Source organism: Peromyscus eremicus, chromosome 9 (assembly GCF_949786415.1).
Source record: "Peromyscus eremicus chromosome 9, PerEre_H2_v1, whole genome shotgun sequence".
NCBI lineage: Eukaryota > Metazoa > Chordata > Mammalia > Rodentia > Cricetidae > Peromyscus > Peromyscus eremicus.
In genome coordinates, this window is record NC_081425.1 from 80,435,473 (window position 1) to 80,460,464 (window position 24,992).

The following is a 24,992-nucleotide window of genomic DNA, read 5'->3' on the forward strand; positions in this document are numbered from 1 at the left end:
GCATCAGCTTGGCTTGCACTTCTGAGTCCCTGAAAACTTGGTCATAGCCCCCCAGACAGATCTACTTACCCATCATCCAAACCTATGCTTTCTCCTTTATTGAACTCAACCAGGCTTCTCCCTTTATAAGTATCTGGTGTGTGAGTAGCAGGGCAGGGCTTCCATAGGGCCAAGGCTTCCCAAAGTATCTTCTCAACTCTGCCTGCATCCTCAGCCCAGGACAACTTTCTAGTGGGGAAGGTTCTCTCTACTCCTTTGTATTAGGAAGACAGCAGTCTATTTCTCAGCTGCCTGAGTTCCTACCTCACATTCTTATTGTCTCCTCTTCTTTTCTGTCCTTCTGCATTGCCCTGTCCTTGGGGGCTGTAGTAAGCATTTCCTTTACAAAGAATCCGTCACTCATAGACAGCCCTAGAGCCCAACTCAAACTTCACTAGCTGTTACAATCCATAATATTTATTCATCATGCACACCACATTTATTGAAAAAAGTCTTTATTGGATGTCTGTTGTGGATGGCATGTCTTCTGTTCCCAAGAAGAGACACAAGCTGTCCAGCAACAAGTGCACAGGGACTCCTTTATAAAGTCATGAAATCCATCCATATTCCCAGATGAGCTGGGATGTTGCCCCCTCAGCTTACCTAACTCTGAAACCCCATCTATTCTACAAAGCTTGATTTACCACTTCATCCCATAACACTGATTGCTCCTTCTCCTCCTGCTCCATTGGAAGACAGTGTTGTATACATGCTTACTCTTTCTCTGCTGACCCTTTCGGGCTTGCTTTTAAGCTTACTGCAAGGAAGACTGCATCATACTCATTCCTCCAACCTGGTCCATTCCTCTAAAAAGCATGTGCTGGTGCTGTATACTAGTTCCAAGTTGCCAGATCACCTCACCAAACGCTTTCATAATGTTGGAAGTTGGAAGGCCGGCCTGCATTCTTGATTATTCGATGATTTGTTAGCAGTCTACTGGGTGTTCTTATTACATTAACATCTGTAAAGTAGTATAGCCAGCAGGTTTCGTTGAAACAATCTGAAAATCTATTCCTTCCCTTTAATCCATGTGGTGGATCTACAACTGAAAATGTAGTAATTGAGGACCCTGCAGGGACGTTGTATGCCTGGCAGGGAGAAAATGCAGGAAGGCAGGTGTTCTGCTTGATGAGCTGCTGTTGAGTACAACCTAGAGGACTTCACACTGCTGAGAGAATTTTCTGCTAGAAAGCCTACATCTCTGCGATACCTTCCAAAAAGAACTGGCCATCTCAAAAGCTTCAACCCCAAAAGGGCACCGTCACCGCTGCCCATCACTCTTTGTCCAAACCTTTCAGTGACTCTCTCCAACTTTCTAAATCAATGCCCTACTTTTTAATGTGGCTCTTCAACCACCTACTTTCTTTCTTTGTCCATGAAGTGTTGTCATAGTTTTTTTTCCCAGCTTGTGGACACAGACTTATTACCGAAGGTAAGTTGCTCATATATCAAAATCACCTTGGTATCAGTGCATTATAATCCCTTAAGCTCCTTCTCATAGGAAAATCCTCAAGATCCTTATGCCTCCAGTCAAACCACGTATTTTCTATTGGACAGCCTCCACCGCTCATCCAAGATTGGGTGCCTATCATGTTTCCCATTTGGGGTTCAAGGGAACCTCTTCTTTTCAATCCTCGGCACCACCTCTTGCCAGGGCTCCTATCTCTTTTTCGTTCTTCTCTATAACTTTTTGATGTATACCCTGAGTTACCCCCTTTCAGGCCCATTGTTATCCTCAAAAGCATAGTTGAGAAAGGATGGTCTAGAACAAAGAGTGTAAATGACAATTATTTCCCCATAAAGCCATGTAAGGCTGGAATATGGGGGAGCTCCTAACTAGTGTAGGGCTAAAGGCCTTTGGCCACATAGGTCCCTTTTTAAATATTTTTTTAAATCACTCTTATCATGGGTATTGGAAAATAAAATTTAAAATGTCCTCTGCATTGCTGTATTTTAATGGTAATCTTGGAATTATTAATAGCTTGCAATGCATGGGCAACAACCAGTTAGGATAAACTTGGCTTAAACAACTTTACCACTCAGCTAGAAAGTCTACATTTCTGGGATACCTCTTCTTGAGAGAACAGAACACCTCAAAAGCTTCAACCCTGAAGAGCACAGCCATCTCGGCCCATTGCTGTTCAGACCTCTCAGTGACTTTCACTCTCTAAACCAATGTTCCTTAAACAAAGAAATCCAAAGGGGCTCCTCATTGTATCAACTAACCATGGGATTTAAGTAAGAAATTATTCTGTTTTATAACAGAAAACACCTGTGTTAAGAACACGGGATAGACATCAGGGGCAGAAAAGGAACACAGTAGAAAAGTTCAAAGTAATTTCTCAGTTCCTCTAAGTTTTGAAAAATGATGGGTCGACCCTTGAGTAGTAAGGGCCACTGTATCAGCGACTTTACCACTCTCCCAAGGGCAGAAAATATGAATAAAATAAAAAGTGAGCAGATCTGGGGCTGGAACTCGTTAGTGTTCCATGAATTTGTGTGATCTCTTGGTAGTCAAGACGATACCCTGCCATTTAGTTGATACTGTTTTCCTTTGCGCTTTTCTACCTCTTTCTATGTTTCTTTCAACAAGGTTCTCCTTGATGACGAAAATGACAGATCACAGTTACATTTATGAATGGAAGTAGCAAAAGACCGTGTATTAATGAAAGCAAACCAAACCAAACTGGAAATGAAATGAGAAAGCGAATGTGGGGGAACATTAATGGAATAACAGCAGGAGAGGAGGGGTGTCCAGACTCTCTCTACATACTATTGGAGAGGTGGGCTAGAGATGAAGAGACTAGCCAAAACTGTGCCGCACTAAGAGACAGGGATGGTGGGGAGCAAGGTTGTAAAGAGAAACCTAGACCAACCAAACCCGCTCATCAGTGATGGAGGTGAAGCTAACTGCAAACCTTGGCATCTCAAATCTAAGCACTTCCAAGTTGAAAAGCACAGGAACGAACCTGACTCTTCTATGTCCAGAGCAGAAAGTGGATGCTGGGTTCAGCTCAGAAGGGCTACATGGGTGACATGGCCAGAAGAGCCATGATTACAGCGCTGGAAAAGATTGTCTCCAAGGGCTTGGCTGAGGCAAGGCTATTATTGTCTTAGTTGGTCTGAAAGAGACCTTAGCCATCTCAAGGAATCACCCTCAGTGATTTCAGCCACTGAGACTTGGAGGATTTAAAGAACATTTTCATAGTTAAGAGCTAATTGTGTCTGGATGCTCTTGAACCTTCAAATCAGGCACACTTGGGGCAGTTTTGGTTTTCCATTCAAAATATCCCTAATTTCATACATTTTTCACTCTCCACTTCAACTCAATGGAAACTACTCCAATTCTGTGCTTAAAGTCTTCCATCACTTAAAAAAAAAAAAAATCAAAGGAACAAAACCAAAGTAGAACTTGTGGGAAGAAGGCTGTTCTTCTGGGTTACAATCAGTCACAATCAGTCTTAAACATAAAACACCTTCAGTGAATGCATTCTATGTGCTACAGCAGGGCAGGATCGTCTGAAATATAATTGCTTAAACAAAAGCACATTGCTTCCATGAGAAGGATGGTGAGGGCAACGATGTGCTCAGACACGAATAGTTTATGTTTTACAAACGGCCTGAGTCCCAAAGCACTCAAGCATCATTAATTTGCCAAGATGACTTTTCTGGAATCCTAAACAGGGACTGGAGAGCAGAGCTTTCTATTGTGGAATATTCCAAAGAAGACCACCATTGGCCTAAGGTGAATGTGGTTGGAAAGTCAGTTTTTTTTACCCTTCAGAGGACTCAGAACTCAACAAATAGAAACAAATTGGGAACTTTGGGAGATGCCTTGAGCCTTTCAGTTATTTTTAACAAATGTTATTTATATTTCAATTGCTTGGCCTTGAGTTTTTGCCAAAGGTGCCACCACCAGGTCATTTCTCCTGTCACCTTAGGATCGTGCTTGATTTGTTCTTCCTTTATTGCTCAACCTTTGAAGAAAATATATTTGTTATCTTGGGGTCTTGAAAGCTGCTTAGTGAACTGAGGGAGTCCCTTACTGTAGGAAACTATCATTGTAGCCATGGTGGTTAAGAAACCAGTTTCGATTTAAATCTCTAGCTATCCTGGGAAATGGGAATGGAGTGATGCTTCTGCTTCCTGCCTTGCATGGAGGATGTTGAGACTGTTACTCTTCTAATGGAAGATTATGTAGGTAAACAGCATTGATTGCCATGGGAGATCAAAGAACTAAGACAAATTTAGAGGGGGTTAATTGGAATGGGTGTGAAGAAGAGCCTACTATGGTTCAGGAAGGAAAGAAGAGCGTGGACTGACATGAATGTACTTAGGTAACCCCAATGCAAAATCATGATATTAAAGGAAGTCTTAGCTTTCAGGAATGCTGTCAATACCCTGGCAGTGGATTCTCCCCACCAACACATTTGAGTTCTGTTGGAAACCAAGAAATGTTTATAAGCCTGAATATAGACTGCTGACGTCATTTTAGCCTGAGTAGACTAGTGATTGATTATAAATATTTTTGTGTTAACAATCCAATTGGACACACATTATATTCACAATACTTTTATAGAGCTAATTCTACAAAATGTGACAACAGAATAACCACGGTCCGACGCGTCACTGCAGGACAATGCCTACGAGAGGAAGCACAGCTACATCGGCTCTGCAGGGAGTGGACAGAGGTGGAAGCTCATTTGGCCTACACTGGTATTGGAGTCCTCAGTGGACATATGTTTTCATGGTGATCACATTGCTTTGCTCTGATCTGATTTGTACTACCGTAACTAGGTACCACAGAGTCATGGGCATCTAAAATGTTAATGGAGGAGATGTCATGGGACTTGAGGGGCTATTTTGGTTAGATCCAGGAAGTGTCCACATTTTACATTTTTAAGGAAATAGAAATCACAGTCACGCCCATGCTTCTCCAGAGACCCTGATGATCATATCAGAGGTTGATCACTCTGAAGGTGAAAGACTTTCTGAGTCACTGGAAAGCAACAGTTGTTGGGTGACTATACACTGGGCATGCATGCAAGAGCAGAGCTCAGACATCACAATTGCATCTGATGGCTAGGAAAATCTTTTGACCACAGGTGGAAGTGGCTGATACATTTTATTTCATTGCTGGTAATTTTCAAAGGCCCTTTTCTAACAGTCTATGTTAAGAGCATGACTTACTTTCCTTTTGGTTGGTATTGGTTTTGCAAATATTTTTAGCGAGTTTGAATGTTTTGTCCCAGCAATTCAACCAAGGAAATCCAGCAAATGAAAATCTGAGCTAAAGTCATCTCTTTGACAGTGGACATTGTCTCACATCTAAACAAATACTTCATGCTAAGCATGAGTACTTCTTAGATTCCAGTGTTAGGTAAAAGTACTCGTTGACATTCACAAACTTCCAGGCTAACAGCTCTGAATGGGGAAGAGAATTCACCAGATCCTCCCACAGTTGACATAACTTGCTTGGGTGATTTAGAAGTATGAAATGGGGAGCAGAAGAGCTTGGAGGAGGCCCCACCATGAGAACAACAAACACAGCCTGCTTTTGGTGCACAACGTCAGCATCCTAGGTGCGCCTATAACCCTTCCCCATAGCTTGAGGTGGCTGCTTAAACCTGATCTGGCAACTGCAGAAAAAGCTGCAAGAAGCTCTTTCCTCTAAATATATGAACAAAGGATAAGAAATGCTGGATGAAAACGGAAACTACAAAGAACTGACTTTCAACTGTGAAGATAAGTAAGTTTGATTTGTTAAGAGCTGGTGTCAATCCAGATCAAAACACACACCCATCCAAGGGAGAGGCAAATATTCATCTCTGCTCTTTTGACTTTTCTTTTGAGTTACTAAAACATGGGTGTACATTGTTGACTACCTTCAAATTCTTTTTGAAATCAATTTTCCTTAATTACAAATCGGGGTGGTGACCATCATTCTCCTCAAAGAAAAAGAGAGAAAGGAGAGAAATACACATTAAGGAATCTGGCCACTTACTCATTTTGATTTTTACATTGCTGTGATATATGGGAAGATATCTGGCAATGAAAAAAAGAAAAGAAAAGAAAAAATATATTTTCTTTCTAATAAATAAAAATAATTTAAAACGCTAGAAGCTATACATGACTATTTTAGTATGTTCATTTATAAATGAAATCATTTTGTTTTCCAAAATACATGGAAGCAATATTCAAGGCAAAGAGAAAGATCTGTCTACTTTATTTTCTTGCAATTCTTGCTTACTCTAGTGTTTCCACCAGTGATTCGGCATGGAAGAGGAAGAAAAGTCACGTCACCATTTATGAAGTTTGTCAGGCTTTAAAAAAATAGTTCTGGTCTCCTGGGAGTCAACATTCATCTTCAACTTCTCTGATTGGAGGGATCAAGCTGCTTGTGGATTTATATTGGTTGATCTGGTTAGCCATGTGGGTACTCATGGGCTTGATTTGAATGTTTCTGGGATAGGCATTATCCGGTTCATCTGTAAACCATTTCTTTTCTGCTAAAGGGCAAAATGGATAGAGAACAAGAAGGAGAAATGAGAAGCTTAATTAGTCCTAGGTTAAGCTTTTGGAAAGTTCACTGAAAATGCATAAAGGTAATCAATAGAAGCTGACAGTGAGTAATTGCTAAGACAGTGCAGTGTACAGAAGCCCCCAGAACCTGAACCATGCCTCTTTCCTGGAGCAAGTGAAGAACAAAATGGATGTGCTATTGAGACCGGGAAATACTAGAAGTAGGCCAACCGCAAAGACTAAGGTGGAGGAGATGGACATCATCCCTACTGCAGAACAATCAGTGCAGAATCTTGCCCAGCTTCTCCTCTTCCCAGCCTGTTCTTGGCTTTGATACAACAAACAGACTCAGAGGCAGATGTCAACTGTACCACTTCTGTCTTGTCTGAATCACTCTGATGGTCTTGGGGGGTCCTTAAGGGAATCCCATAGAAATTGTTGGCCAAGAAGAGTGCAAATCAGAATAGGAAACTGCTCTAAAAGGGAATTTTGAAATGGCTTTTATTTAAAGAAAGAGAAGTCTGTGGGTATGAAGTCATGAAAAGCGTTCCAGGTGGCAGTGTCTCCGCTGACTATAATAACGCAAGCTGTCAGCAGAGAGCTGGTGGGGGCTTGCCACTTTCCTCTCCAGCCTAACTACAGAAATGGACGAGACAGACTGCTGAGTCAGGGCCTTTGGAGGGGGGCGGGGAAGGGGGGGTCTCTGCAGAGGACCGGCCTCTTAGCTGGATTGTGCTATTTTACTGAGTTTAACTCTAATCTAGGCCCCTTTCTAGGACTGAAATTGTCTGAAAACTTGGCCGTGTGCACAGATAGGAAGGGACTGGACAGTAGAATGTCTAGCTTTGGGGAGCATAGGCTTCATTACAGTGGCAGAGAGAGAGGAGAGAGGAAGAGAAACAGCTTTCCAACTCATTCACTGCTCTAGAGAAAATGGTCCCTCTGGCTTCCGTTTTTATTGCTTATGGAACAATTTACATCTGCCTTGTGTCTGGATGTGGACCTACCTGTTAAAATGATTGCCCAGCTGGCTTAGTGTGTGTGTGTGTGTGTGTGTGTGTGTGTGTGTGTGTGTGTGTGCGCGCGTGCGCACGTTTATAGATTAAGCATCTGTGATTAACTCATGATCACTCCACTTTTTCCTTCTTGGTCTGTATGACTGCCATTTCCAGTGCCCTCGCTCCTCAGTGTGACTGCCTCTGGGGCTAGGGTATGATTGGGAAAAGCCTAAAGGAGGTTCAGCAGCTCAGTTTAGCCCTCAGGACACTTGCTACCTCTTGCATGGTTCTCCCCATGATCCCTCCTGCTCTGGCTCTCCTACCTATTATAATTACGTTCACTTTGATTTGAACAGATTGGACGATAGGAATTCATAATGCTACATCCTCACAGCGAAGCTAACTGATTAAGTGCTTTAAATTATTCCCCCTGACAGAATGATAAAGTTACAATCTGTTCTGAGATGATCTACAGCTTGCCAGCCTCCTACAGCTTCTTTCTACATTCATTTATCTTTTTGTCAAGAGGAGGGTTTTTTTTTTTTCTCTCTAAGCTTCAATTCCATAGATCTTTTAAAGTCATCAGCACATCTGAATTATTAATGAGGCTTTAGAGGCAAGACTCCTGATGGGCTGGTTAAAAAAGGTTGTATAGAAATCTGGGACTGTGTACACATCAAAATAATTTCAGCTCCATTTAAAAAACCATTTAGTGCGAGTGTGACATAGATGAACCATTATGCATTTGTGGAAACCAATTTTTTTGTGATCTACGATTAAACTAACCTTTCAGAGAAGAGTAAAGTGTGATGGTTATCGTGCTTTAAAAGCCTTGCCAGGTCTCTGAAACAATTTCCAACTCTGACTTTCTCAAACAGCTTATGTGCAGAGCTAAAGCTCAGAGAGGAGCCGGGTGTTTATGCTGTTCGCCCAAGCTGCCCTTGGCTCTGGCCGCACGGTCACACGGAATGATTTTGCTGAAGGGATTTGGTGCTAGGACATGCATGCCAGGTAGGGAGAGCAAGTCTTGCTGATGGAAAGGGGAATGTGTTTTGGGTGAAAGACCAAACAGCTGCAATTTGCTGATTTTTTTTTTTTTTTTTGTTACAACTGCTGCAGAGAATAACTGTTGAGAATTCAGTATTTACAGTTCAATTCAAAGGGGGCATTTTGACCTTTTGCCAGGGAGAGAATATCAGTTTCCTCCATCTGTGTGTAAGAGAGACAGCATTATTGGCCTCATTTAAATTTCTTCTTTCTCTTTAAATTTCTTGCCACAAAAGACAACCTAGGCAGAACAGCCCCTGTGGTTTAGGGATGCAGCTTCAAGCAAGGGAAGAATTGTAGGCAAACACCACCTGTCCATCAGGAGGTGAGATTCTCGCCATCCCTGATAAGCCACTGTTTAATTCAGTGTCTCCTAAGCTCTAAATGCCTATGCTGTGGGAGGCCTGGTCAAGTGAGATGTTGAGGAAATTAACTAGTGAGATGCTCTAGACCTTGTCTAAAATGTTTGGGGACAAAAGTCTCCCAAACAGCTTCAGAGGGAAGTACATTTTAATGGTCACCTTCCACAGGGCTTCCATGGAATGTGCTTTGAGTAAGACAGTGACAATTTGGCATATGGAATCTTGTCATTCAAAGATGAAGCTGCGCCAATGGATCACCACAAAACGGCACTAGGAAGCAGGAATTCTATTAAGTACTGAAGTGGGTAAGGGTATTCAATTTCAATGCTTGGCTTACTTTGGTGTTCTATGTAGCCTTATTTCATACCTAAGATGAGGAATTCTGTGGTCTATGAGGGCCTTTTTGGTGCCAGACCTCCCCCCAAATAAAATAAATAAAAAACTGTGTTCATAAACTTCTTATGGGATATATATGGATATATATATATATATATATATATATATATATATATATATATATATATATATATTCTGAAAACACTGTGTGACCTATATATCTCCTATTCTGAGAATACTGTGTGACCTGTCAGGAACTTTTGTCACAAGGTAGTTAGAGTTAGGAAGGGAATGACATGTCACTAGCTTTGGTGAGCAGGCTGGTATCACAAAATAAAATTGAGAAAATAACTACTGGTAAAATTACTGCTGCATTTTTTTTTGAGACAGGGTTTCTCTGTGTAGCCTTGGCTGTCATAAAACTTGGTTTGTAGACCAGCCTGACCTCAAACTCATAGAGATCCACCTGCCTCTGCCTCTCAAGTGCTGGGATTAAAAGTGTTTGCCACCACCACCCAACTGCTACATTATTGAGAGTGTCATGTTGTAGACCAACTAAGCCATTACGTACACTGTGAACACATCATGCGGAGGCCAATAAAATGGCAGCATCTTGTGGTCTAGACTTGAGTGTACCTGGATCTCTCACATGCTATCTGCTCTGAAAAGGTTATGTAGAGTATCTTGTTGTTATTCCTATCCTATAGAATTGAGCTGAGGAAATAGCCTTCCTCATCTTGTTGTCTAGGTCAATGGAACAGGTACCACTGGCTTACTACACATCCAGTTACATGGTAAACAAATAATCTTGGCTAAGTTTGTTTAATGTTATCACATGAAAGGGACACTGTACTGTGATGACTAAACTACACTGACTTTGGTGTTCTTCAGATTCCATGTGGGTTGTATGGAGATGCTAGTATCCCCTACATCTGGTTAGAGCAGGAGAGCCGGATGTGTTTACAACTGTAACGTGCAGAACACAATAGCCATAATGACTGTCTTGAGCATTAGCTTTAAAGCTAGCATTGATATGAGTAGGATGTAGAGGTGGGTGGTACCTTCTGCATGTTGTGTTTACAAATTAAGTTCTTCAATGGAGGAGCCAGAGGCAGAGACCTAGGATGTATAAATTGGGGGCTTGCCTGAAGACTGTAGATTGGGGTAACAGAGATGACCCGGGAGGATCTTCCAGATAGTCTTCATCTGGAAGGTGAATGAGAGGAAGGGCTAATATGGTGTTATGTTGGGGAAGTCAGGGCTGTCATGCAGTGGGTCTTTGTTTCTGACAACAGTTTTTACTTGATGAATGCTCTGCCCCTTGGAGAACCATCTGCGCCTTCCATCACTAGTATAAGAAAATGATGGAGTTTAGAACAAGGGCTGGATCTTCTTCCTGGAGGAGAGTTACTATGGTTAGGAATGGCTGAGCTACCCAAAGCTCCACAAGCAGAGGGAGAAACAGCTGCACTGTGAACACAGAGCTTTTGCTGACTCCGTGGGTTGTCAGTGCTGTGGGCTTCAGCTTTTTTACGTAACTACTCCCCCAAGAAGACTGCAGGAAAGGGGAATGGATGACACACTGAAGGCACTTGGGACAATAGGCTCTCTGTAGCACCACGAGCTAAGGCTTTGAGCGCAAAGGCATGGATGGAAAAGACCCCATTTGGGTGGTAAGGACAATGAGACAGCAATGGCTCCAAGGAGCTCCAGCCTGGGAAGGCAACTCTGTGTGGTTTCCTGGATTACATTTCTGATAGGCAGTGTGGTGTTCTTCCTCTGCTCACAAAACCCTGATGCCTCCCAGGCAGAACTATGCATCCTGCCTCCCCTCTTCCTCTGCCTCAGCAGAACATAGCCGTTCTATAGACACAAGCATGGTTTCTACCAGACCCAGACAAGTTTCCTTTGATCTCACTTCCCTATAATGACCCACAATGATGTTCTGTCTCTGCATCCTTGCATCCAGCCCAACCCTGAGGATACTCTTTCCTCTTAGGTAGCAGGAGTTTCTCTCGCTCACTGCCATGTGCAGCCTCCTTATGGGAGATACTTAACCAGCTTAGTGACAGGTGCCCACAGCTACTTCCTTATCATATTACGACAAAGCAGGCATTGGCTGATGGAAGCTGGTGGAGAAATTGATTTGTACCCTGTCTTATCTTCCATTCCCTGAAGTTTCTGTACTTTCTTGTTCTTCAAGGAGCCTGTTGCTATAGGAACCTGGAAGGTTGATATAATTATCTCTATTGGGATACCGACACCTTTAAGGCATTCCCCGTGCTGAAGGAGAGTCAGTCAAAGGTTCCTCTGGTCACCTAGGATCTCCATAATGCTGCCAACAGGCATAGGCAGTCTCTAGTCACTAAGCTCACAGGGCTTGTCCCCTGGCTTGGAAGCAGAATCCGGCTCCAATAGCCTGACACCAGGAAATCAGCCATGTCAACACCTCAGGCATTAATTGCCACTTTTCCAAAAATAAACCAAGGGGATGTGGATAAATTATAAAACAGTTTAAAAGTGTGAAAATGATTAAGGTGAGAGTCTTTTCAAACACATATCGTGATTACTCACTTTAATACTCTGAGTCGTAAGCCCTAACTTCAGAAAGGAATTTGAAAGGTCTCCAAAATACAGTGAAAACTGGAAAGTGCAAGGGTCCATTTGAACTAGATTTGAGAAGGACCTCAGGAGCAGCTGTTAGGGTTGCTGACAGGCCACAGTCAGGAAACAGCTGGTGCTGAAAAGATTTCTCTCCTACTTTACCAACTCACTCAACATTGTCCCTTCTCCAAAGCCTGAGCAAATCGGACTAAATGGCTCAAAAACTGCTACTTTTCCAGAACTGGGAAGATTCCTGAGTTCCAAACTGATTCTTACTAAATGTGTGCATTTTCTCTTCACAGTGTTCTCTCACTTTCTACCATTTCATGTCTGTTTCTAGTCTGGGTGAGGGGGAATTAAGAAAGTGACTATGAAGAAGAAGTCGTCTGCCTCCTTCCTAAGAGAGCATCTGTTCTGAAAGAGGAACTTTGGAGGCAGATGGCAAACGATGGAGAAAAGTCTTCACTCGATTAAGAAAGTATAATATAGAAGTTTCAGCTCTTAAGAGAGAACTCAACATGATCCCTTTGCCACCATCAGATAGATCCGTAGTCATCTCTGATCAGTTCTCAATGATCTGCAATTCCCCAGTGGGGAGTGTGTGCCCAAAATCCAGGGAAAACCCCTGCATTGCATCTCATGTCACAGTCTGTGCCCATTCCAGTCAATTCCAGTCTCATCTACTGGAGCCACTAAGTGCATTAAAAAGACACTTTGGATTTACTTCTGTCTGCCCCATTTGTGGTTGGGATTTAACAAACATCTGAAAGGCAGGTGGTAGGAGACACATGAGTACTGTCCAGACTGAGTCCCCAGCCCCTTCATCACTGGACATGCGCTCTCAAGGTGATTCATACAGCTCAACAGCTTTGACTTGAGTTCATAGGGATCAAACAGGAAAACAGACCAATGCATTTGCCATTAATAACCCTCCTACTACAGCTGAAAGGAGGCTCAACCATTGACAGAGAAGCACATTCGCCAAATGGTATAGCTGTGAATGCTTTACAGAAACAGTTATCAACTGGCATCATTGCTCGATTTGGTAGGTCTTGCCAAGATCAACACAGAGATGTGAACAGACCGATGGGGGCTGGTTTGGGGTGGTGGTGGTGGTGGTGATGGGGGAAGTGGAGGAAGCTGGGTTTCTCAATGGGAAAATGCTTTTGGACTTGGGGCAAGGTACCAAGGTGGGCAGGGAGGCCACGTGCAGATTTGAAGGCAAGCCGGATAGAGAGAAGTTACCCCCAGATTCCCCAACCCCCCAAACCCAAGAACACCAAAACAAACTCTAAGGGGTCTAGCCATAGCAGCAGCACAGCCTCATTGCGCTGAGCAATTGAGAAAGTGGAGGAAGAAAAAGAAGAAGGAAGGGAGAAAGGTGGGGGGGGGGGGAGGGGAGGGGGAGGGGGGAGAAGCAAAACAAAATAAATGGAACCACAAACAGAACAATAGAAATAAAAATAAACAAACCAATAACAGAATAAAATTTGTAACTCCTTTTTTTTTTAATTCCACAAAAGTTTCACAAGGACAACGTTATAGAAGAAAACCCCCAGCAGTGGCTAGGTCATGCAGAACCATTAATTGTCATACCTTGGCCCATTCTAGTCATCCTTGTTGCACTTTAGAGAGAGAAGTAAGCTATGTGAGTTTTACAATGCTTTGAAACTGTCATATCTCCTGTAGAGCACTTTAACTGGCACATTCTTATAGTTATAAATGTTCTGAGGGCATAACTTCATAACCTCCTTTGCAAAGAAATGCATGAAGATCTCTCATGATCCAAAACTAGGGGATATGTATATATAGTTATATATATAGTCTTATATATATATATAGTTATATATAAAGAGATAGGTACATGTCATATATAAATCAAAATACATAAGGACAAAAATAATTTGAAAAAAAAATACTTCCACTCACAGGACTTTTGAATTTACACGTATACAATGACTCCCCACCCATTGCTGGGTGGAGTACTGCACTGCCCCTGTCTTTGGTGTGGGAGGAGGTGGAGGTTCTGACCGAGCCTCACTATTTTTGTCAGTAAAAGTGCTTGTCAATCACACAGCAAGCAAATCTCCAAAACCATCATGCCGGAGGGGACAGGGGATTCAAAATCTAAACCCAAAACAATCACCATAAAAACACCTTTTTAAAAAGAGATGCTACAGCTGTGACAGATTTCCCCCCTCCTTTCTACCCCCTATTCTATCCATTGGCTTTCTAAGTAAACGTCTCAAATAGGTTCATATGCACCCAAGGCTAGTCTACCCATACCAGAATTTGGTGATGGTAAAGTTGGCCAATTCCTCAGAACTCCTATGTCCCTAAAATGTAATGTGCATGCATAAAACATCTGATAATTGCAAATTGGGAAAAAGAGATCAGTCTACCTTCCCTCCCTTGTTAACTAACAGTTAAAAAAAGAAAGAAAGAAAGAAAAAAAGAAAGGAAGAAAACAAAAGACAAAAAATAACTACTGAAATGTGCTTGGCTCCCTGTGGCAGCCTTCTCCTTCGCGTCTTGAAAGGACATGGAGAAGCTCTCTCTCCTGTCACTTGCTCACCTATGTGAATTGGCTGTATGTTAAGGAGGTTGCCTATGCAGAACTTCTCCTGCCAGCCTCTGCTTTGGGACAGAGCATCATACAGCTGTGCCAGCAATTTCAATGTGGTTGCTAGCTTTTGTCTTTGTTGAGTTAACCAACTGTGGTTCCATCCTCCTCCATCCTGATTTATCTAGCATGCCAGTGCCTACAAAAAAGTGTTATCTGCCACTGGGTCTTCCTCCCTCTCACTCCGCCACTGCCCCAGCCCAAATTCTACCTGGCCTTGGGGCCCTTGTTACTCAAACAAAGGGAGTAAAAAGGTCCCCTGAGAATGCATGGAAAAATACTTGCTCTTTTCTGAGCGTTATTTATTCTGTACATAAGGTAAGTGATTCACCTTTTAAAAGATGTAAAAGTCCCAGGAAGGCAGTTCTTAATGACTTACATCTGATATTTATGATACATATGGCTTTTCATCCCAAATGTCAAAAGTGAAAGAAAAAAAAAAAACTGGCTATCCCTATGGCAGCATAAGGAGACAGAATAACAAGTTAATATGCAACCAAACCTCTTTTCAGGTCAATGAAATGACTAGGATTTGATACATCCAGGAGTGGAAACCTGGTTTTCTCTTTGCATTAAAGTTAGAAACCTTCACTGAAACTCCTGAAAGAAGCTAGCTTTGAGACAAAAAGGCTTTGGTGAATAAGTAAAAAAAAAAAAAAAAAAAATCTCTGATGCTCTCTCGAAACAAGCAGGTACTTAATCATCTTGTGCACACACTTTGAAAGTGTTTCAAATGTTTTGCGATACTTCAGCCCAGACTGGAAACGACCAATGCATTTTCATTGCTCTTGGTTGCTTGTTTCGAATGATCATGTGCTAACTTATTGTGTGTGTGTATATATATAAAAAGAGAGAGAAAAGAAATAACAAAACAAAACAAAAAAATCAAAACCCAAAGCATTCTGATGATCTGGATAAATCAGAAAAAAAAAAAAAAAACCTGCTTTGCCTAACTGACACAGATCACAGGGGCTCCCTTCTAATCTGTGAACTCGTTCCAGAAGTGAGCTATTTATGTCTGGAGGATGCCTGTGGTTTATTTCCCCCCTAGATTCATAAATAACTTTTGGTCCATCCGCTTATTTGCTGTTGTGTTCAAGGGTTTTATGGTGGCGAAATAAAAATGACAGCCACATGCACACTATCATACATATGCAAAATGTGTAAAAAAAAAAAAGAAAAAGAAAGAAAGAAAGAAAACAAAAGAAAAAAGAGGAGACTACAGGGAACAGGAGAGTTACTCTGTTGGAATACCAACTGGGGAAATGAGAAGCAGATACGGTTTCACACACGGTGCCGGTGGATACACATATCAAAGCCGCTCTTCCTGAACGTACTTCTGTTTGTCGCGAGACTCCCTGGACTTGGGCCGGTTCGGCCGATTTGCTGTAGACGGGATGGAGTGGACAGAGGAGCTCTTCTTACTGGAGGACTGCGAGGAGTGGGAGGAATGAGACAGGCTGGCCCGGGACTGGCCAGCGTTGTGGTCAAACTGCATCAGACAGAAGATCAGGTCTGTCGGGACGAGCTCGAACTCGTAGGGGGGATTGGTGATGACGTACCTAGACAGAGCAAGCAAAGGTGTCACAGGCTGAGTCACAGGTGGAGCAGGCGCAGGACTCAACTCTCCCTGAGCCAAAAAGAACTAGTTGCCCGACCGAGGAACTGGAAGATGTACTCCATCCAGTAGCCTCGCATTCTCTTCCAAATGAAAGGAAATCATCATATTTAACTCAACAAGGCAGCCAGAAGCCCAGGCAAAGGTGCCAAGTTAGTGCTGGTAATGAAAAGGCCACACCATAATTCATATGAACCATATGCATTTTTCTGTATACGGGTCAAGTTCATGACAAACAGTCACCCAGCTGCGCTGTCACTTCCATACCAAAATGTTCTGACCGTCATAGACACAAACCACAGGGTCTCTGTTCGTCATGCCTAGTACCTCATCAACAACAGTGCCCTGGTTACAAGAGCTCCACCCAACTTCTCCCTATTAGATCAGGCTTTCTCTAGATGGCTTCAGTGATCACCATGTTGCCTCTGCAACAATGGATCTCAAGGTGTGGTCTCAGGTTCCCAGGAGACTAGGAAAAAAAAATGCAGATTGTGGACCTGGGATAGAGCTCAGTGGCAGAACTTTTGCCTTGCATGCAAGAGGCCCTGGATGTAATCGGTAGCACTGAAAAAAAGGACGAAAGGAAGGAAGGAAGGAAAATGAAACAACTAAAAACAAAAGGAAAAAATTTAAGTAACCTCACCCTGATCAATTGACTCACAAGTCTAAGGTGGGGCTCAGTAGTTTGGCCTTGGGAAGTTCTGTAGGTGAATGTCATAATCACTGCCATGTAGGAACACATTAGTCTTCAAATTTTGTTTTGTTTTTTGAGACAGGGTTTCTCTGTGTAGCCCTGGCCATCCTGGAACTTGCTCTGTAGATCAGGCTGACCTTGAGATTTGCCTGCCTCTGCCTCTGCTGGGATTAAAGGAGTGCAGACCACCACACTTGGCATTTGTCTGTAACAATTTTTAACTCTAACCATGTACTATAATTTTCAGCCATTAAGTATATAAACATTGTTATATAATTTTTAAAAGTACATGTATGGTTTTTTTCTACACACTATGGAAATTACTCTAATCACAGTATTTTTAAATAATTTATTTTTATTTTGTGTGCGTTGGTGTTTTGCCTACGTGTATATTTGCGTGTGGGTGTTAGATCCCCTGGAATTAGAGTTACAGACAGTTGTGAGTTACCATGTGGTGCTGGGAATTGAACCTGGGTCCTCTGGGAGAACAGACAGTGCTTTTAACTGCTGAGCCATCTCTCCAGCTCCCAGTATATATATTTTTTAATCCTCTTAACGATTGTAATCTACAGATCTGAGTGTATTTTTACCCTACGGCACAAACTCCTGGATTTGGGTAATTCTAGGATTAGTGTTTGTCTGCTATGAGTTTGTATTAAGGCTGTAAGGAAAAACATAACTAGCATCCCCAAACTGTCATATATTTTTGTTTAAGGTGATAATATAAAAGTTTCTTAATTAAATATACAAAAGAAAGTGAGTCAATACAAAATATGTGAAGCAAAAAATATCATCAATGTGAAGCATCTCCACATTAGGGACCAAGGAAGTGATGGGAGGAAACAAAGCTTGGGATTCTGACTTTTGTAACGGGGTCAAGGTGCTACTTTCCAAAACACAAATTCTTCCCTCAGTGGCTACACATTCATTTTTAGTAACTTTAAAAAAAGCAATCATTCTCATAACTCCTCGGCTCAGTGTCAGATTTCATGTGGGCAGTGTGTTGAAGGCATGCACAAAGAGACCTTTGCCTGCAGGATACAAGGGAGGGCATCGATGCCACTGCGTTCGGGTGAGACGGCAGAGTGGGGACGGCACACTCACCTTTTTGTACACTGGCTGGGGGTGCTGAGGTGGGCATCTCTCAGCCGGTAAATTCCAAAACAAAGCATATTATACGTTTTCAGAGCTTTGCAGAACAGATCACCATAACAACCACCATCCTGGGAGACAACAAAGGAACCAAGAGAAACATCAGTTTTTGTTTGCCTGGGAATCAAGGTGTGTGTGTTGGGGGGGGGCACCTTTACATAAAGGCTTGTTTTCTTGTCTCTGTGGTTGGAGGATCTATGCCAAGAGACTGTAGCCGAGGACATCAGCATGGCAAACAGCCTGGACCCAGTATGTTTGACTTTAGGGATCTGACAACCACAGGGCTTCCTCTGGTGTCCACACAGTTGTGTCTATAGCTCCAACTGGCTCTGTCTTTCTTCACCTGAGGTAGAGATGTGACACGGAAGGTCTCAGTTGTGTAGCTAGAGGGAAGAAAGGTACTCTGCAAAGCAAGGATTCTATTTCCCCCCAGCTCAGCTGTGTCCACTGTGATGGGACCATGTTGTCAAAACTGCCCAAGTGATAATGAAAATCACTGCAAGAATAAAAGAGCTCCCCCTCAAGCCCTATGGTGATAAGACTCTTTCAGATAAGGACGGTGTGAAAAGCACAATTTGCAGACCTCAGAGATGTCTGAGGGGAAGAGCATTTGGGAGTCTGCCAGGGAGATACCTGGGACTCACTGTACTAATCAGTTCACAACCACCCTAAGTTCTGGGACTTAACTCAGAAGGTGAAACAACATGATTGTTTGCAAATACATCGAAAATTCTGGGCTTCCTGCAGATATGTGTCTCCAAGCAGACTGTATTATACAGAACAGCACGGCTGAGTGGATTCATTAGGAACCGCAGCAATGTATTTGTCTTTACTCTCACTGGAACTCCCACGATGGGCATATTAGACAACAAATGGTCCCATATTTGTCCATTATTGAAAATATTAATCTGATTCCAGTGTATTAGCAAGGAAGTGATAAGGGTAAGAGTCACTGATTATGGAAGCTGACTTTCAAAACAGCTCCAGTCAAATATAGGTTCTGGTCCACAAGTAGCCACTTGATGTGTTAAAAAACAAGACCTTTGCCATGATGGGACATTCTGGGCAATAGTATTTTTCGTGTGCAATAGGTATGTCATCCCCAAGGCTCATGGTTCCACCCCTTAAACACATCTATGCAGGTGAGTTTGGAATCACGGTCAAAGTGGCACACTTTTTCCAAAGTGTCTGACAAAGTAGAGTACAGAGTAATGAGTCCAGAGACCCCAAAGGGAAGCTCTGATCCCCCTCATTAAAGGAGGCCTAGGGAAGTGTGACTGGATCCAGACTCAGAAATCCCAAGACAAAGGTTTTGAATTAGAGACCTCAAGACACGGAAAGGTACTAATTGAGATCCTGCTACTTTGGCCAGCGGTTTTACACACACACACACACACACACACACACACACACACACACACACACACACAGCTGCCTTGGTGCTTCAAACCCACTGGTGCCTGGATGAAAAGATGCTATGTAGATGGATACTGATGATGGGAACTGCAGTACTGTGGCAAGATTAGAAAGTTGCAGGTCCAGAAGCTAATTACCTTATCTTGGGCTAGTTCTAACCCTCTAGAACAGCCATTCCCTGCCCACCTCTGTCAGAACTAACATCTTGTAGCTAATAGAAACCTTTTGGAATTGATTAACTTAGCAGACCACTAGCTTCCACTAACCCCAAATCTAAGAATGTCATCAGAGAACATCTTGGGCTATAGGAAAGCTTCCCCCATCTTCTTGTATCTGCCTCTGATGGACCCACCAATGTATTTTAAAGTTGCCTTGATTTATGACTTTCTTTGTTGAGTAAAACTATACAACTTCATGAAAATACTTCCGGGTGGGAACAAGGAATTCAGCACAAACTAAATCTGTGTTCCTGACCCGTGATCTCTCAAAATGGCTCCAGAATAAACTATCTCTTATTCCCTTTTAAGATTTGAGCTGTAATTTTTGTGTTAACAGTATATAGATACAAAAACTCTGGTAGCAGAGTTTGGGGCCTAGCATCCTCATGTTCAGATAGAGTCAAAGTGGAGTATCTCCGAGATATAAGGCCCCTGAGAAAATGTTTCCTAAACTTAGCTATGTGGTGTTGGCAGCTACCCCTTTCATCTCTGGGAAGAAAGTACTTGAGGAAGGCAGCAATGGAGGAGAGACCCATAGTTTCAAAGCCAGGATGCCTTAGTGCAAATTCCCTATGCCTCAGTTGCCTGAGAGAAACACATCGACAATTTGGTAGAAGGATTTGCATGAATAAAGTGTGGGGACTGGTAAATAGGGCCCCATAAATTCCATGTTTTTAGGCTATTACTAAATAAACTAAAGTAATAGTCTATTTAGTAAATAGTAAACAGATTGGACAAGAGAAACATAGAAGCCTAGATGTCACCGCTTGGCACAGTTTATTCTTTTTTTTTTTTTTTTTTTTTTTTTTTTTGGTTTTTCAAGACAGGGTTTCTCTGTGTAGCTTTGCGCCTGTCCTGGAACTCACTTGGTAGCCCAGGCTGGCCTCGAACTCACAGAGATCCGCCTGGCTCTGCCTCCCGAGTGCTGGGATTAAAGGCGTGCGCCACCACCGCCCGACGCACAGTTTATTCATATCAGGATTGCTGCCAATACTGCGCTCAGGAGTTGTCTGCGCCGTATACTTACCCCTAAGTCTGCAAAGGGCCCATCCAACAGGGCTAACTGAGCCACTCGGCAACGGTCCCTGTTGGCCAGTGTCTGGGGAGTGCTGTAGCCCCCTCGAAGTGCATTCTCCTCAGCAATCAGAGCCTCAAGCTCTGGCGTGGCCCCTCCTGTCACCAGGGTCCGGATCAGGGTGAGGATATTGTCATTGAAGTATGTCTGTGGAAAGAAGGTGCAGGAGAAGCATTCTTAAGCAAACAACCCACAGTCACCACAGCTGACATCCAAAGTACAGCTTTTCTTGGTATCTCCCATGTAAAGTTCTCGCCTGTCTCTTCAAGTAATTTTCTGTGGGAAGAGAAAAGACAGCAGCCTCCAATTATTCTGTTCTTTTCTCTCCTGCCTCGTTCCACTATGGGATCCTGACTTAAAGAAAAGGAAAAATAAATAAATAAAAAAACAATTCAGAGGATTCTTCTTAAAAGGCTAATGCCTGAAACACTGGTGTTAGTAGATATGCAAATACTGCCTTGCCTCTGTAAGCCTAAAAATGTCAACCCTGACACTAGGGACACAATAAAATGCAGCATGCCTGGGCTGCTACCCAAAGGAGGGCGACCACTGAGAACCTGTCATCCATATGATAGGAGGCCACCCACGAATGGCACAACTTCTTTCTGTTTGGAATTAGATGCCAAGAGAATCTTGCATGCCACACACTCAACAATTTATCATAGACTGTGATAATGGCTAGACCCAGAAGTCATCGCCAGGATAACAGCTGGATAAATCTATGAGCTGGGTGTCCTGATGTGTCTATCTTGGTTTTTGCAAATAACCTCGGCTGTCTGAGGTGAATATAGCTGACGTAAAGAACTTTTCCCCTTGCATGTCCATTTCTCTCCCTCATGGAACGTCCGGAAGAAGGCAATGGGGCTTTAAAAATTAATAGAATATCTAAGAAAAGACCTTAAAATGACATTTGTTACCCGGCCCAATTTGAGAAAATATCAGTTAAAGGCGATATGTTCCATTTTCTTGCATGAGGAGAGTCAAGGCATCCAAATAAAAACAAACCCAACCTTGGATGTGGCTTTGGGTCATTTATGTACCTCTAGGGTGGACTAGAAAGGACAGGTGCATCCTTTTTTGTTTGTTTGTTTTTGGTTTTGGTTTTGGTTTTAGTTTTTGTTTTTTTGAGACAGGATTTCTCTGTATAGCTTTAGAGCCTGTCCTGGAACTCACTCTTTAGATCAGGCCAAACTCGAACTCACAGGGATCCCCACCTGCCTCTGCCTCCTGAGCGCTGGGATTAAAGGCTCATGCCACCACACCAGGTGACAGGTGCATTCTTACTTGTGACTTCCTTGAGTTTACCTGGCAGTGCATCACAGGGAACAAAACAGACATGGATGGGTCCTCATCCTACTCTGTCACTAGCTCTGTGTCATCCCTGGGTGTCGGTGTTTATAGTCATTAAAATCAGCCTGGTTATTAAGGTCAAGTGTATTTGCAAAAAATTCTACATGGGCTTCTAAGTTTCCTTATGGAAACACCCAACCAAAGAGCACATAGGATTCCAACTGCAAAGAATGCTGGGAAAGTTATACACAGGCTACCCTGCTGAGAATTGATGCTCAAGTGTTCAGCTGTTCCCTGGGGTAGACAAGCAGACCCGCGGCCCCCCAAGGGAGTGTGGGATAGCTAAGGGGGCTGGAGTCATGCTGAGGTTTAGTGCTGAGTTCACCTTTTGGGAGTTTGAAAGGTGAAGTCAGCACCTTTGAAAGTTGTGAAACAGTTTTGGTCGCGGTGTTATTTATCACCTATAAAACGGAATCGCAGAGCAGCTATGGGACCCCGGATTCTCAATACCCGAGGGACTGAGAAGAAACTCGGGGTCCAGCAAGTGCTGGCAAATATGTCTGAGCTGATCCCAGAGACATGAGGGAAAGGACTGTTGTGGATGGTGGGCGACAGTCACTCTCATATCCAAACATCCCTTGATTGTTCTCTTTCCTGTTTGTTTTTGTCCTAGAAGGTGGAAGGCCATTATTGTCCTTCATCCTGGAACCTCTCATCTCTCAGTCAGCCTCAGTGCCCAAGCTCCCTCCAGAGCAGTGGTTCTCAACCTTCCTAATTCTGTGGCCCTTTAATACAGTTCCTCATGCTGCAGTGACCATAAAATTATTCTTGCTGCTACTTTGTAACTGTAATTTTGTTACTGTTATGAATCATAAGATATGTGATATGTGGGATATCAGATGTGACCCTTGTGAAAGGGACATTTGACCCCAAAGGGTCATTTGGGTCAAATGACCCACACATTGAGAAATGCTCTTCTAGACTAAGGAAGGACACAGTGAAGGTCCTGTGAACTACATCCTGGAGACTTGTTACATTGATTAAAGACACACAAACACTTCCCAATGTTTTCCCTATGGTCAGAGATCCCACCGAGTCCTGTCTACCACATTAAATGAGGGGGACCTGGACAGAGAACTGACAAGTACCTTTGTGTTCCAATGACCCTTCTATACCAATGGCTGGGACATTATGCTAAGAGCAGGTAAGTAGACGGCAAACATTCACAACCCCATTTGCTGAACCCCTGAATACTCCCTGCCCAAATCTAGAGAAATGAGGGGCATTGTCTTTCTTTCAAAATGAAATCGTTTTCAAGATAAAATGCAAAAGAATCTGTTTTTGACTGGGTAAGTAGTCACTAGAAGATCTAACTGGCCAAAGCGCACAGATTAAATGATAGTAGAGTGATTGACCCCAACTGGAATGGCTTTAACACCCTCTCCAAGGCTCAGGGAATATTACATAAGGAAGGGCTGAAATACCATAAGCCAGAAGATGGGGAAATGCACCCCATAAGAGGTCTTCTGGATATGACATGGCCAATGCACTTATTAACTACTGTGATCATCTCCCAAGACCTGCACAAAATTGGACCAACTACTATTTCCTCATGGATAGGGAAAGAGCCAGGGGGGCCCCACCCCCACTTGAGGAACTGTTGGCAACTGAAAGCTTCTGGAAAGGCTATTTTCTTCAGTGGTGTGGCCACTGGCAAGTTTCCTTGCCCCAGTAAACATCCTACCACCCACGCTCATGCAAAAATCGCTAATTAAGCTCAATGGACAACATACAAAATGAGCATGGGAAAGTAGAAAGGAGACTTACTGGAACAAAGGGATTCAGAGGGACAGAGAAAGGAGAAGAAGGGAGTAAAAGTGACTAAAATCCATTATGTATAAATGGGTGAAGCTGTCAAATGAGAAAAAAAAAAAAACTAAATAAGGAGCAAACTGGAAAAATTCAACAGTTAATTCATATTTTAGGAAGGAAGAGCAGATGCTTTCCCCGTGTGATCAGGAATAAAAAGGTTAATTGTCATGGCTTCTATCTTAAATTGTGTTGGAAGTCGTAGTCAGTTAGAAAGAAATAAAAGATATTCATATTGGAAAAGAAGGAAGATTATCTCCACTCACAAGTGGCCTGGCATTGTATAAATAAAACCCCAGGGAACCCACTTAAATGGTCATAGGTAATAAGAGTTCAGTAAGATTTCAGAGGACAAAGACAACATGAAAAAAAACCCAAACTTTTCCCTATGTGAACAAGAAAAACTTAAGAAACTCTACTTTTAACAACATTGACAATAATAAAATGCTTAAGAAGAAATTTATTCAAGGAGTTCAAGGGCTGGTATACCGAAAGCTACATTACAAAAAATATAAATAAACTCTAAATAATTAGAAAGATATCCCATGTTCATGGATTGGAAGATAATATTAAAATAATAACAAAACCCTTAAACATTATACAGATTAAAAACATTCCTATCAAATTTCACATGTAATTGCATGAAACATAAAATATTACATCAAGCATATAAAAAGCAACTAGAAACCAAATCGGAGGGTCCCAAACCCCTGATTTCAGCATATCCTACAAACAGTGGCATAATGACTGCCAATGGAACAGAATTGAGCATCTAGAAATAAACTCATAGAGCTGCTGTTAACTGAATTTTGATGAGGGTATCAAGAAGCTTTATAAAAGAAAGAATAGTCTATCAAACAGTGACAACAACTGAGCATCAACAAGTGGAAGATGTTGGACCTACTCCTCACACTATATACAAAACAACATGAATCAAAGACCCAAATGTCACAGCTAAAAGGATAGAGTGCTAAGAAGAAATAATAGTGGCAAATCCTCAAAACTTCACTTTGATAATTATCTTAGATAAGACATCAAAATCATAGGGTACACAAGAAAACAATCATTTGTATCTTGTAATATTTTTAAACTATACATTGGAAGACACTATGTAAAAAGTAAAAATTCT

The 24,992-nt window shown here is 42.4% G+C and overlaps 1 protein-coding gene across 4 annotated transcripts in view; it reads right to left on the reverse strand.

Moving 5' to 3' along the window:
- Positions 1-477: 477 nt before the first annotated feature.
- Positions 478-24,992, reverse strand: part of Kcnma1 (potassium calcium-activated channel subfamily M alpha 1) — a 715,240-nt gene continuing 690,725 nt past the window's right edge. For 2 of the 4 annotated variants that reach the window (XM_059273861.1, XM_059273864.1), the window contains 4 exons: positions 20,657-20,851; positions 17,948-18,066; positions 15,869-16,093; positions 6,407-6,548 (listed from right to left, as the gene is read on the reverse strand). In XM_059273861.1, the coding sequence (XP_059129844.1) occupies positions 6,524-6,548; positions 15,869-16,093; positions 17,948-18,066; positions 20,657-20,851 (564 nt within the window). In that variant the 3' untranslated portion in view covers positions 6,407-6,523. Of the gene's footprint in view, positions 6,549-13,504; positions 13,534-15,868; positions 16,094-17,947; positions 18,067-20,656; positions 20,852-24,992 lie in introns of all 4 variants that reach the window. The other 2 variants (XM_059273863.1, XM_059273862.1) reach the window with 2 other exon arrangements.